This window comes from Otolemur garnettii, unplaced genomic scaffold (assembly GCF_000181295.1).
Source record: "Otolemur garnettii isolate 467f Iridium unplaced genomic scaffold, OtoGar3 scaffold00002, whole genome shotgun sequence".
Classification (NCBI taxonomy): Eukaryota; Metazoa; Chordata; class Mammalia; order Primates; family Galagidae; genus Otolemur; species Otolemur garnettii.
Window position 1 is genome coordinate 1,361,937 of NW_003852397.1, and position 15,219 is coordinate 1,377,155.

General features: G+C 35.1%; 1 protein-coding gene across 3 annotated transcripts in view; it reads right to left on the reverse strand.

Annotated features, from left to right (window-relative positions):
• HACE1 (HECT domain and ankyrin repeat containing E3 ubiquitin protein ligase 1) overlaps positions 1-15,219 on the reverse strand; it is a 108,884-nt gene that overhangs the window by 20,349 nt on the left and 73,316 nt on the right. For all 3 annotated transcript variants that reach the window (XM_023513060.1, XM_003781563.3, XM_023513061.1), the window contains 2 exons: positions 12,189-12,338; positions 11,077-11,273 (listed from right to left, as the gene is read on the reverse strand). In XM_023513060.1, the coding sequence (XP_023368828.1) occupies positions 11,077-11,273; positions 12,189-12,338 (347 nt within the window). The remainder of the gene's footprint in view (positions 1-11,076; positions 11,274-12,188; positions 12,339-15,219) is intronic.

Sequence of the window (15,219 nt, forward strand, 5' to 3'; positions counted from 1 at the left end):
AAAAAAAAAAAAAAAAGAAAGAAAGAAAGAAAAAGAAAGAAAGAAATGATATATGGGAAATAACAACAGATGCCACAGAGATACAAGAGATTATCTTTGAATACTATAAGAAACTCTATGCCCAGAAATTTGACAACGTGAAGGAAATGGATCAATATTTGGAATCACACCCTCTCCCTAGACTTATCCAGGAAGAAATAGAACTCCTGAACAGACCAATTTCAAGCACTGAGATCAAAGAAACAATAAAAAATCGCCCAAGAAAAAAATGCCTGGTTCCGGATGGCTTCACACCAGAATTCTATCAAACCTTCGAAAAAGAACTTATTCCCATACTGCATAAATTATTCCAAAAAACTGAGGAGGAAGGAATCTTCCTCAATACGTTCTACGAAGAACCAACTTTTTGTTTCACTGATCCTATTTTGGGTATCTGTACTTCATTTAGTTCTGCTCTGATCTTTGTTATGTCTTTTCTTCCACTAACTTCGGGTTTGGTTTGTTCTTGCTCTTCTAGCTTCTTTAGATACGACGTTAACTTATTAATCTGTGATTCATAACATACATAGCATACAGCTATAACTTGCCAATTTACAATTAAAACAATAAAAATTTAAAATATAAAAAGAACTGATATAAGTTGGCAATAGAGAATCTTTTATCACCAACAAATGGCATATCCTAGGAAAGTTATATCTGCTCTCACCAGTTTTGTTGTCAATCTTTGAGAACATAAAAATCAGATGCTATAGAATCAAATCAGGGAAATCAACCATATTAAAAAATCAACCAAACTGTATGTTAATGTATTGAAAGATTTCAACCTAGAAAGCCTCAGCATAGACAATTTAAAAAACAGCCTTAGCAACTTTTCCCCAGCTCAACCACTGAGCATGACAACTGACATAACATAGGTAAGTAAAAAGTAACTGCCGGCAACACCTGTAGCTCAAAGGAATAGGGCACTGGCCCCATATGCTGGAGGTGGCAGGTTCAAACCCAGCCCCAGCCAAAAACTACAAAAAAAAAAAAAGTACCTGCCAAGGGAAAAGATAAAAACACTAAGACTAAGGGGATTCAACTTTCAGACACTGTGTATGAGTTGAATTACAGATCTAGTTACAGAAATGTTTCAGTAGTCTTCTGAATATGTGGACCGAATAGCATCATTCCACAAAAATCTTCCTCAACATTTTCATTTCTTTATAGGCTTTGAACCTAAATTATGCCTTCTTATGGAAAATGTTGAGGAGGCTAGGAATTGGCACATTTTCGGAAGCTATTTTTTTTCTTGAAAATCTTTTTTCATATTCCTTGAAAGAGATGTTAATCATTTTAATAATAGTTACACAATTTTCAATAGTGAAAATAAAGATGCTATTTTCTCCCCCTCTATGTAGACTGATATACTTGGTTGGCCACATTTGTCAAACTGTTTGGAATTTTTTTTTTAGCAATTAACAACTTAAGTGTCATTATTATTGCAATAATTCAATTCCCTAACTATAAACCCTTTTTGGTAACAAAATCTTCCTTCATGGGTTAATCCCCTTGTTTATTATTGCTCTAGTATGTTAAGAGTTTTTACTGAACATTCCTCCACTGAGAAGTCAAAAGAATGTCATCTTTCTTTTATAGGAATAAGGAGATAGAAAGGGAGAGGAATATTTTTATGATATATAATTTTTTAATAATTTATTCTTTAGCAGATTTTTTTTTTTGAGACAGGGTCTCACTCTATTTGCCCAGGCTAGAGTACAGTGGCCATCATATAGCTCACTGAAGCCTGGAAGCCCTGGGCTCAAGCAATTCACCCACCTCAGCCTCCCAAGTAGCATGGACTCCAGGTGCACAACACCATGCTCAGCTGACTTTGCTCATTTTTTTTTCAGAGACGGAGTCTCACTATGTTGCTCAGGCTGGTTCTAAACTCCTGGCCTCAAGCAATCCTCCCACGTAGGCTTCCCCAAGTGGTAGGATTACAGGCATGAGCCCCTTATTTTTAAGGTCACAAACTAGTAAAAGTACTTAGTAATTAGTAAAATAGCCTGATAAAAATCCTATGACTTTAGTTTCCTTGGAACAAATTTTCAAACGAATCCTTCAGGTTGCCTTTTTATACATTTGATGATTTTTAAAATGAAGTTTTAGAATATACCATCTAAAGCACACAGAAAAGTATGTTCTTGTTTAATATCAGGAATATATTAAAAATCATTTAAACCTACCTAATAATACACACAGACACACTCACTCAATATAAAGAAACTTAGATTTAGGTCAGGCACTATGGCTCATGCCTGTAATCTTACCCCTCTGGAAGGCCAAGGCAGGCGGATTGCTTGAGGTCAGGAGGTTGAGACCAGCCTGAACAAAGCAAGACCCCCCCCCCCCGTACTGAAAATATAAACAAATTAGCTGAGTGTAGTCCTAGGGAGCTGAGGCAGGAGGAGCACTTGAGCACAGGAGTTTGAGGTTGGGGAGAAGGAGGGGAAAGGAAGAGGAGGAGGAAAAGAAGAAGAAAGAAATTTAGATTTACACTATCTGTTTTTTAAATTTTCAGAATATTAAAAACCTTCTTAGGGTTATAGATTGAGTATCCCTCATCTGAAATACTTGGGACCAGAAATGTTTTAGATTTCAAGGTTTTTAGATTTTAGAATACTTGTATATTCATAGTGGGATATCCTGGAGACGGGATTTAAGTCTAAACATACAATTCATTTATGTTTTTTATATATAACAATGAATAGCCTAAAGATATTTTTATACAATATTTTAAATAATCTTGAGCATTAAAACAAAGTCTGTGCACACTGAACCATTCAAAAGCAAAGGTGTCTCTATCTCAGCCACACATGTAGACAATCTATGGTATCACCATAATTCCTGACTCTGAATTTACATGCTATTGGTAAGCAATCATTTTCTTATATTTATTCACACATAAGTACATAACACAGGAAAACATTATGTGTTCAGGAATACCTGTATTAGCTATTAAATACAATAACACACAAGAGCAAGCTTTCCATCTCCACCTGCAACACTGTGTTTTGATTAAAAGGTATTATGTGGTATCTTTTTCATTCTGATATGAGAAAGAAAATTAGAAGTAGTTGAGGGTGCAGAAAGTGAGTCCTCCAGAAATGAAAAGGCATTTTGCTGGATGGCTTGACTCATTCTTCTTAGTAAAGCATCACAAGAACGGAGAAGCAAGAATCCTGTGTACTCAATTCTGATATGAGGATAATTGATGACCTAGTAGATGGTGGGGGTTGGAGAAGTGGGGTGCAGGGAGAAGGAAGGAGGGAGAGAGAAGGACGGAGGGGCAGTAAGGGGTCACAAGGTGTGGCACACCTCTCAGGGACAGGACACAATTATAAGAGGGACTTTACCTAACAAATGCAATCAGTATAACCTAGTTCTTTGTACCATCAATGAATTCCAAAAAATAAAAATAAATAAAATAATCATAACCATTTACCAAACAAAACAAAAAAAAGGAATATTTATGATGCTGCAGACCTTTGCCACTTGTCTCTCTCTCACCTCTGCTCCTTCATGAGAGGGACCCACGTCCATCTCTCTTTGGAAGTGCTCTAAACTTTCTCTTTGTTCTTCCTAAATAAAATCTGTGTTACCCTGACAAAAAAGTCCCCTCTGGAGCCATCTGTTTCGTTAATAACAGTTTTTGTCTTAGAAGTCTCTGACTTTATAAACGAACATGATTTCTTATTCTGTTATGAAAACATGATGCTCACATCCTTCAATCAGCTCACCATACATTTTCACCATGTTATCTACAGGCACTTTTTCTGTAGTGCTAACAATGTTACCTTCATCATCACTATCATAACTACTGTCATTCAGAACTATTTTGGCTATTTCATCATTGGTCAATGAATGAACAACTAGAGACTCATTATCAATGTTAAAACTTCAATATACACTCCTTTCAGGTTACTGATGAACTCTAAAGGTATATTTTTTGCACATGTAAGGAGGTCACACATAATGTTTTTCTCCCTTGACATACAGAATCTCCCAAAGTCATCACTCTATTCATCTTCATCATTGAACATAGTCATTGTCCATAGCTGTGCCAGGTATGCACAACTAAATCTTTTGTAACTGTCTTCCAAGCGTTGGCAATAGCACACCCACTACTCACTACTGTGCAAGAAAGTGTTTTTACATATACTATTCATTGATCTAAGGATACTCTGAATTAATGAAGTCATGTGGCATAAATAATTTCTGATGAGAATTTCAGCTGAACAATTATCAAAGGATAACAAGATGTTGTAACCATCATCCAGCCCAACTTCCCTGCAGTGAGCATGAGCCACTGGTACAAATGTTTGTAAAACCAATCAGAAAAGATATCTCTGGTGATATATGCCTTTTGTTTGCATAACAGTGGACTGCTAAGAAATTCACTCCTTGAAAAGGAGGATACAAGCTTTTGCCTATCAGAGAAGGTTTACACTTATGCCTGCCTGCCGCAGTAGCATATCCCAGCTTGATTATTCTGTCCTTGACATCCTTACTTCCTATAGAGGCTGTCTCATCAGCTGTTATCAGTATCTTTCTAGGGCAATAACGACAAAACAGTGATGCTTCATTAACATTATTAAACTTGTTCTGGCACCAGATTTTCATCAGCTATAATTTTGGCATATTAGTCAATGAATTTCTCCCCTGCTTTGTGATCAGATGTTTTATCATCACAAATCTTTAAAAATTTAACGCCATGCTATTTCTTAAATTTCCGCTACCAGCCTATTGAATACTTAACAGTTCCCTTCAATATTCAGTCCACTGTGATAGATCTTTGTGCTTCATGATCAGCGTACCATTAAAAGACACATGTTCACTGCTATTCAGTGCTCACAAATTTGCTTTTTGTTTGTTTGTTTTCAGTTTTTGGCCAGAGCTGGGTTTGAACCTTCCACCTCCGGCATATGGGGCCAGTGCCCTACTCCTTTGAGCCACAGGTGCCACCTGACAAATCCACTTTTTCAATACATGATTGAGAACTTCACTTTTAGTTTTATAAGGTGTTTTTCTAATTTTTCATTAACTTCTCTTCATCATTTTCTACATAGAACTTGAACAGTTAATCCTTCTGTTTCTTTAGGCTATACAGAGTGGTCATTCAATGCCAGAAAAATTCTGTAAGACATTTCATATTTACATTGTCCAGTTTCTCCAGCAGCTTGGTTTCTTTGCTCTAGATAAACATAAAGACCTCTTTTTCTTATCACAAGGGTTTCTGCAGGCCTTTTTTTGACATTTTCAATAATATCTTTATATTCAAGAAGAGAGAATAAGCTAAAAAGCACAGTAAGGCCAGGTGCAGTAGCTCACACCTGTAATCCCAGCACTTTCAGACACCAAAGTGGAAGGATCCTTTAAAGTCAGGAGTTCAAGACTACCTTGGGACACAAAGTGACACCCTGTCTCTACAGAAATTATAAAAATTATCCAGGCCCAGTGATATGCACCAGTAGTCCTAGCTACTCAGGAGGCTAAGGCAGAAGGATTGCTTGAGCACAGGAGTCCAAAGCTGCAGTGAGCTATGATCAGACCACTCTATTCCATCCTGAGCAACAGCAAGACCCTATCTCAAAAAATAATCATAATAATTAAATAAATAAGCAAAAAATACATACACATATACGGGGTGGGCAAAAAGTTTGTGTGCAATTTTAAATTACATGGTATTTTAAATTGTGCATACATTTTATGGTCACCTGCATAAAAAAAATTTTTTTTTTGAGACAGAGCCTCAAGCTGTCCCCCTGGGTAGAGTGCCGTGGCATCACAGCTCACAGCAACCTCCAACTCCTGGGCTCAAGCGAGTCTCTTGCCTCCGCCTCCCAAGTAGCTGGGACCACAGGCGCCCGCCACAACGCCCGGCCATTTTTTGGTTGCAGCCGTCATTGTTCTTTGGCGGGTCCGGGCTGGGGATTCGAACCCGCCACCTTAGGTATACGTGGCTGGCGCCTTAGCCGGTTGAGCTATAGGCGCCGAGCCTAAAAAAATTTTTTAAGTGAGTCATCCATGTAGGTCTTGGTCCCTTGTGCAGCATCATGGGGAACCTATTATTGGCACATGGGACCTGCGTGTGTGCAATCTTATTACCCTCACGGGTGTACTTGTTGGGAGAAATCTGGGCATCTGTGGAAAAGATATAATACAGATAAAGGAAACTGAAAGGGTAATTTTTTCCTTTGGAGATGCTGAAAATACTGTGTGTTGTAAACGTGTGTTTTCACTGCAAACCATCACAGAAAGTCAGGTGTGGAATCTGCCACCTGTAGCATCATGTCAGTGCTCAAAAATTTTCAGACTTTGGAGCACTTCAGATTTTTCAATTACAGATGGTCAACATGTAGACTTTTCTAAAAACGCAAATAAAGAATACAGTTTAAGTCAATAATCTATAGCTATAAACCTGTATTTTATGCTTGTATGCTCATCAAATATATATTTTGTGAAAAGATAAAGTGCAACTAGCATTTAACCATATCAAAATGAAGTGGGGAAAACACATATTTGCTTTCTGTTCATATTTACTGCCTCACTAAAATGAGAGACCTAGCAGTTATATCGCCATACAGACCTCAAATTCAGATAAAAACACCAATTACTAGTTTTGTGTTATTGGGAAGTTATTTACGTTCTGAAGTTATTACAATGTTGGAGCTTGAAATTTATAGATTGCGTGGGTTCAAATCCCAGCTCTTCCACTTAAGCAAGTAATTTTGGAGAAAGCTTCTTAACCCCTATATGCTTTAGTTTCCTCACCTACAGAAAAGAGTATCTACAACTCACAGCACCCTGGGAGAGTCTTAGTTCAAGTCACTCCAAACAGTCCCTAGCATGTTATAAGAACCTAATAAATGTCAGATGTTTTAATATTAACACTGCTTTCATATTGAACCAAGAGAAATAACCATCTCAAAAGGCTGCTGTCGTAAGAAATTCACAAAGAACATGGTTCAGATACATGAAACATACATAAAGGACTCAATAGGTAGTAGTCATTATTATCACTTAGCATTGAATGGTAAACTACATGGGTTTTAAATGTCAGCATTACATTTACAATACTGAAAATCATGTTCATCCAGGCTTAGAGGGAAAAAAAATGTGGGTGGGATGGGGCAGGACATCAGGAGATGGGGAGATGGCATGGAAGCTGAATTACAGAGAAAACAGAACCAGTGGTGATGAAGCTGATGAAGGGTGGCAACACTCAGTCACTGGGTGACCCTACACACAAAAGTGACAGTCGTCCTGAGTCCTTCCTCTTTCTCATCATCCTAAACAATTATTTACCAAGTTCTATAAATTCTACATCCTCAAAAGCTTAAAAGCTACCCTATTTTATTAATCCTCACTATCACTGCCTTCCACAATTCCTCAAGTGTGCTCCCTCAGACCAGTGCCAGGGCCTATCAATTGCCTTGACTCCAGTTTTGTGCCATTTCGACCCATTCTTCATACTGCAAGCTGAGCTTGTTTCTTTGGTTTTTTAAAAACAGAAATGTGACCAAGTCACTCCTCTCTTTAACATCCACAATCATCCCCACAGCCTTCACATAATTTTCAAATTCATAATTGTAGATGCAAAGGTTTTTAGGATTTGGCCCCTGTCTAACTCCCCGACATCTTTTGCCTCTTCATTTGCAGTCTAAGCCAAGCTCCACATCTCTTTCCTACTTGTGGTTTCCCATACCACATGCTGTGTTACCTTCATGCTGCGTTACCTCTGTGCATTCCTGTGAGCCCAGAACAGTTCTCCGTTCCCTTCCTTACTCCTATCTGACCAATTAATACTTCTCTCTATAATAAAACTTCCAGACCCCCTTCCCCATTCTCTGATATCCTGCTCCATCCCACCCCTATTTTTTTGAACTTGATGATTAGTATTATAAATGTAATGCTAACATTTAAAACCTACATAGTTTACCATTCAATACTGAGAACTAGAACTGAAGATATTAGCAAAAACTGCCACATTTGGCTGGGTGTGGTGGCTCACCCCTGTAATCCTAGCACTCTGGAAGGCTGAGGCAAAAGGATCTCGTGAGCTCAGGAGTTCAAGACCAGCCTGAGCAAGAGCTAAGCCTCCTTTCTACTAGAAATAGAAAAATTAGCCAGGTACCGTGGCAGGAACCTGTAGTCCCAGCTACTCAGGAAACTGAGGCAGAAGGATCACTTGAGCCCAGAAGTTTCAGGTCACAGTGACCTTGGCTGATACCACAGCAGTCCAGCCTATGTAACAGAGTGAAACTCTATCTCAAAACATATATATATATAATTTCAGCTTTTGGTCAAGAATAAATAGCAAAAAAAAAGCATAACTTTTTTTTTACAGATGAAAAAAGTATTTAAACGTTAAATCTTCCACTCTTGGTAATTCAGCCATTTTCAAAACTGAAACCATGGGAGTTTTTCCTAGGTTTTAGAACGAATAACTGATACAAAATTAAATGTAAAAGAGCATTATATTTCAAACGTGAAATTAATTTATATTCTTCCTACATCACTTGCATTTATATAACATACTGCCTTTTTTTGAAATTATGTGGTTTCACTACATAATTACTAAAGTCTTTTTAATAAAACGTAGAAAGAAATTACTCCCCCATGTGGAGATCAGCTTACATAGACCCTCTCTTAACAAGTCATTTAAGCTTCAATATGCTTAAAATCACAAAATGGAACTCTAAACATCAATTACAACTACATACTTGTAAAGATAAGCAAGTAAAAGGTTGGCTCTAAAGTAACAGAATGTATAAAAATGTGTTAGATTTTTTAAAAATAATATTCCCAAGAAATAGAGAATAAAATTATAAAGTAATATTTTATAAATTGAATGCCTTAATTGTAAAGCAAGTGATCAATTTAAAATGTGATATGTTTCTAAAGATTTTTAAAATTTTATATGAATCAGGTTGCTTATTAAGTATTAAATGTTTAAACATCAGCAATTTGATATACAATTACTACACTTGACTCTTACCAGTAACATCAGAGAATGAAAAGGCTCAATTTGTTATGTGAGAAATGTTTACATCAAAAAATGAACACTGAGAATTGTTAACGTATTAATGAATAAGATTCTGTTATTATCACTTACGATCATTAATAAAGTTAGCCTATAATCAACTAAGCAATTAGCTACCTTAAAATGTTTTAAACTTAGAAACCAAGGTTCCAACTACTTTAATAGTACAATAGTCTTCTAGTCTCAGATGAGACTCACGATGAAGGGCTTATATACTCAATGTGAGCATATTCTTATTTTTTATTATTCATTCAATATTTTCCTTCTTTCTATATTTCAGTAAAAGATACATACAAAACAACTAATACATTATTTTAAAAATCTGAACAAAAATCATGTCATAGCAAAAAGAGAGGTCGCTAAGAAACAGAAGTATAAATATAGGTATACATCACACAAGTGTTAATGGATCTTCCACACTGCCATATACAATATATCTGAGAATAGTGACAACTCTACTCACTACATACAGCATTCACACATAAGAACCACACTTATAGTTCTCTCATCAAAAGCAACCTCTTACTTAATAAAGATTATGACTTCATTATCCTTAGCTGAGGGCAGATCTCCAAAGTAAATAAAGCAATAAATGCACTATAAGGTTGATGATCTAATGGTTAAATGATTAAAAATATTTCATCTACTGGCAAGTTCATATAAATTTAAAAATTAATTTATGGATTTTACTGTTTTTAACCTAGTCTATAGCTTAACATGACTCATCATATTAAAGACCACATAAGTTCTTCCTTGACATAATTAATTCTGATGCAGCATGAAGAATATCAGACTTGAAATTAGACATCTTGGGTTTTGGTCCTAGCTTGCCATTTAGTTTTTGGCCTCAGTGTCCTCATGTAAAATGAGAGGGCAGTATAAAAACTTATAAATGTATAAAAACTTAGCTCCTGATTTTATTTTCAACAAACTTCACTTTTGTACGTACATAAAATATCTAAGTTTCAAAAAGTAAAATTATGTAGATTAGTACATAATTATTATATATATTCCCTTTACGTATCTGAAACAAAGAGCTCATTTTTATAGAATACTATCCAGTAACAACTAACTTTTGTACTAGCTGCGCTGAGGCAGTTCCTAAACTGCTCATTTTACAGATGCCAATAACAATTATGTATTATTATCCCAATTCTATAGAACAGAAAACTTAGTTCAAAGAGTTGTTAAAACATGGCTTTTTAAAAAAAATCCATATTTTACTAAATCTACAGCCTACAAAATGGTTCAATGGACATTGTTTCTTATAATTACTTGATTCCAAAGCTATCTTAGAATTATAATACAACCAAAGAAAAAGAAAAAGGTTTTAGTCTTGTTTAACCAAAAGTTACTATTCAGAAGCAACACAACTACAACTTAACCAGATTTTCTGAATCCAAATATACTAGAAAATATATCAAAACATAAAACTATATGGTATATTAAAGCCACATTATGATTTCCAACAGGGAAATTTAAAACATATGCCAAATCTAAAAATTAGTATTCCAAACACAAGAGATAACAATAATGAAAAAAAACAATCATCAAGTTATAAAGAAAAAAATTTAAAGGTCTGACAGATTTACTGGATCTCAAAAGCATGTATAAAGCTTAAATACTAGAATTTCTTTTCTGAATTACAACTTTTTAATGTCATATTTTTAAAGCATAAAATAGCAATTTTCACTAATATTGTCTTGACTTAAGCTTATAATTCTAATCAAATTTTTCAAATATATCCAATTTAAACAATCAATTGAATTGTGCTTCAGACTTGAGGAACTGCCTCAGCACTGCTAGTACAATATTGAAATGGTCTTTTCTAACCAGAGTTTTATATTTGATGGTTTTGTTAATTTAAATGTTTTATCTATTACAAAACTACAACGGAAAAACTTCTTCTAGTAAATGCCATAGGAACTTAGAATAAAGAGCAAACTACTAGAGCTAAACAATGGCTAAGGTAAAATCTGAGTACTCACTTTGTTATTTTGTGTCACAAGAATACTTCCACCTCCAGGTTTCAAAGGCACCTCTTCCATTGCTCCAAACACATCAGTTTCAACAGAGAAAGTTAGTTCTAGACCTAAATCACTAATATCATTATCTAAAATCCATTGCAAATTTTTGGCATATTCTGGATCAATGGATGCCACATCTTGGTAATTTACAGGAATACCTAAAAAAAAATGCACAAACACATAACCAGTTACAGTTTAAATGTTTCTGCCTTTCCATATCTGTTTAATGGTAAAATACTGCCCTCTACAGATATTCTGGAAAACTGCAAAATATAATACAATTCATAGCATGTTTTAAATGCATTTCAGAATGTCAAAGTCTGTTACGTTAGCCAGTGTTTCTTTCACATTTTTACAGCCAGGCACAGTGGCTCATGCATATAATCCTAGCACTCTGGGAAGCCAAGGAGGGAGGATCCCTTGAACTCAGAAGTCTGAGACCAGCTTGAACAATGGTGCAACCCCATCTCTACTAAAAATGGAAAAAAAAAATCAGGCATGCATTGTGGAGGGTGCCTTTCATCCTGGCTACATAGGAGGCTGAGTCAGGAGGATCCCTTTAGCCCAGGAGTTTGAGGTTGCTGTGAGTTAGGCTGACACCATGGCACTCTAATCTAAGCAATAAAGTGAGACTGTCTCAAAAAAAAAAAAAAAGTTATTCAGTAAATTATAATAAACTTCAAAAGTACCAATTATCTTATGTATACTCATAGCAAAATACATTCTTGGCATAAAACATACACATATTAAAATGGAAGAAAACTTATAGCAGAAAGTGTTTAATATAATGACTATTTCCTTGGGTTGTTTTATTAGGTCAGGACAAGTCAAGAGACATTGAGTTACATATGCTTCACAAGGCTCTGGCCACAACTTACATGGCAGTTAACCTGCCAAAAAACTTTTTAAAAGTCATTTCTCCCCCCGCCCCAAAGTCCTCAAAATGCTTTACACATACACAGATGGTCTTTAATCAAAATAAAAATTATCCAAAACAGTATCAATTATCTCCCTAGTTTCCCCTAAGATAAACTATATAAAAGAAGTTGACAGAAATAATAACAGAGCCATACCAAGAATGTGCTTGTAGAATGATCGTGTGAAATAAATATTGACCAGTTGCCTATGGTTCAAAGCTAATCCCAAAATCTGCCCAGCAAACCGGAAATAGTTCAAGTGATCAGGATTTACATAGGAGTTGCTATTAGGCTGAAAAGTTGTTCCTATTGAAATAAATCATAAATAAATTAATAATTTATTCTTAAGAATCAATATACAGATTATTTCAATGCAGATAAACTAAGTCACACACAACTTCAGCAAAGATAAGGTTATGTTATGTATAAACTTCCAGAGGAATGTTCTTAGTAAACAGCTTAGTAAATGCCAGGCATAGAAGATAATTATTAATTCACATACACTTATCATGGCAAGTCTATGTGCAGAAAAAAAAATTTAGAATACTAAAAGTAGTTGGGAGATTGTTAACGAGACCCTGGAAATAAAAAAGTAAAAGATCATACACATATATACACACGTTTTCCTAAGCAGTGTGGCAGTAACTACTGGGCTGTAAGCTAGGAAAGACAATGTCCCATTCACTCACATGTGCCCAGTACAGTAGGTATTCACTAGTTTTGCCTTCAAGAAAAGAACACTATGACAATAACTAAAAATCTTAAATGTACAACTGTTCTTAAATGATAGACCTCGTCAATGAACTTGATGTGTGTTAACAATGATCAGAAAATCACCTAAATCTACAAGTTAACCAATTTTTCCTAATCACAAATAATCAAGTTTAAACAATTACCACTGACATCGAAGTAAAAATGGAAAGGGCAAGAGTTACTGATACTGTCAAAATCTAGTGCAATGAACTATGACACACTTTTATGAAGTATCTAGAACAGGTGAATTTGTAGAAGCCAAAAAAGCAGGTTAGTAGTTACCAGAGCCTGAGGAAAGGTAGACCTGAAAGATACTGCTTACTGGGTACAGAGTTACTGCTTGGAGTGATGAAAAAGTTCTGAAAATAGATAGTGGTGATAGCTCACAACACAGTAAATGTACTTAATGCCACTGAATTGTGCACTTCTAAATTATGTAAATGGTAAATTTCATGTCATGTATATTTTACCACAATTAAAAGTACCTCAAAAAAAAAAAAATCATACAATGGAAAAACCTAATGCCAACACCTTGACTTTAACTCTCCCTCCCCTATTTTTCTGCAATGACTTCTAACTTGGATTACAAATTCACTTACTTGTTCAGTAATTATACATAGTGAGCCTCTTCCTGTGTACTATTATTCTAAGTATCTGGGCAAAAGAAAGATCAACTGATAAACCTAATGAGATAGCATCAAAGAAAAAGAGGCAGTGAAAAGTATCAGAAAGTGAAATGTTTGGTCATTTAGCATTGAGGAATTTTGCCACAACAGGACCAGCTATACAGGAAACACATACCCTGACAATAATTCACTTCGTGTTTTCTTGGTCTTTGATTTATCAGTGCTGATACTGGATTAAATTGCTATGACCAGTTTATTTAGCTAGAAGGTACAAATTTGGAAGGCTATGGCTCAATAATCTAAATGAGTTACACAATGATAGTTATTCTCTGCTAATAATATTCTCTATTATTAGTATCTTCTGAGAATAATTCCCAGTCATGAGGCAAGACTGAAATTGAAAACCAAAGCAAAGCTTTTAGAGATAAAAAACGACTTCAAGGACAAACATAATCATAACTTGAAAAATAATCACTAATATTTTATACCTGTTAAAATAGTGAATGCTGAGGCTATTGATGAACCAACCAAAATTCTGAATGACTATTTTCCTCCCCCAGTTATGCATGTAATAATTCCTTCTCTATCTAAGTACTTTCTGAGAAATCTGGGTTCTTAAAAAGAACAGATAATGAGAAATTAAAAGAAAAAATGGAAACAAATGTAAAAAACTTTTAGGTAAAAAAGAATTGTTTATAACTTTAAAACTAATTAAAACAGAATATAACATTTATGTTAAATTTCAAGTTCAAAATAAGCATAGCAGTGAACCCTCCCCCAGCTATTTTCACAACCTCAGAAAAATCACACTGCACAAAAAATACCATTTTTGCAGAATAATATTAATAATAACAGTATCTGATATTCATTTCATGCCTTCTATATGCCAGCAATTAGGCTAAGCATTTTCACATATCAGCTAACTGAATTTTAATTGCATTACAAAACATAGGTTATCATCATTTTCAAATGAGGAAACTGAGGTTCAGAAAAGTTAACTTTACTGACTCAAGATCATACTAAAAGAATGACAGAGCCAGGATTTATATACAGTGTTACTCCAAAGGCCAAACTCTTAACGAATACATTACATTACTTCTCTATAGTAAACGTCTATAGTAAAACTTCTCTATAGTAAAAACAAGTTTTTAAAAATTCATTACAGACATTAGGTAAACATTCCCCACATTTAGAAATTATTAATTCCTAGTATGTAATTCTCTTCATGTCAACTATATGTAAGAACAAGAAAATATTTCACCTAGATTTTAATTTATTAATACTATGACTTATACAACTTACAAAAAGAACAAATAGGCTCGGTGCCTATAGCTCAGCGGCTAGGGCACCAGCCACATACACCAGAGCTGGTGGGTTCAAATCCAACCTGGGCCTGCCAAACAACGAGAACTAGATCTAAAAAACAGCTGGGTGTTGTGCCTGGCATCTATAGTCCCAGCTACTTGGGAGACTAAGGCAAGAGAATCGCTTTAAGCCCTAGAGTTTGAGGTTTCTGAGAGCTATGATGCCACAGCACTCTACCTGAGGCAACAAACTGAGACTCTGCCTCAAAAAAAGAAAAGGACAAATAAAAGTCTTCATGGTGTAAGTGTTTCAACATTTGTTCTGCTATAAATGTGTAGTATAAGGAAGAAGTACCTCTACTAATGATTCTACATCAAATCTGGTTTCTCAGATATGAAATTAAACTCAGAACAAGTGACTATAAAAGGAAATTAAGTCTAAAACATAACGCTAAAACTAGCTTAAAAAATTAGGCCAAAATAATTAAACTCAGTGCTTCATCA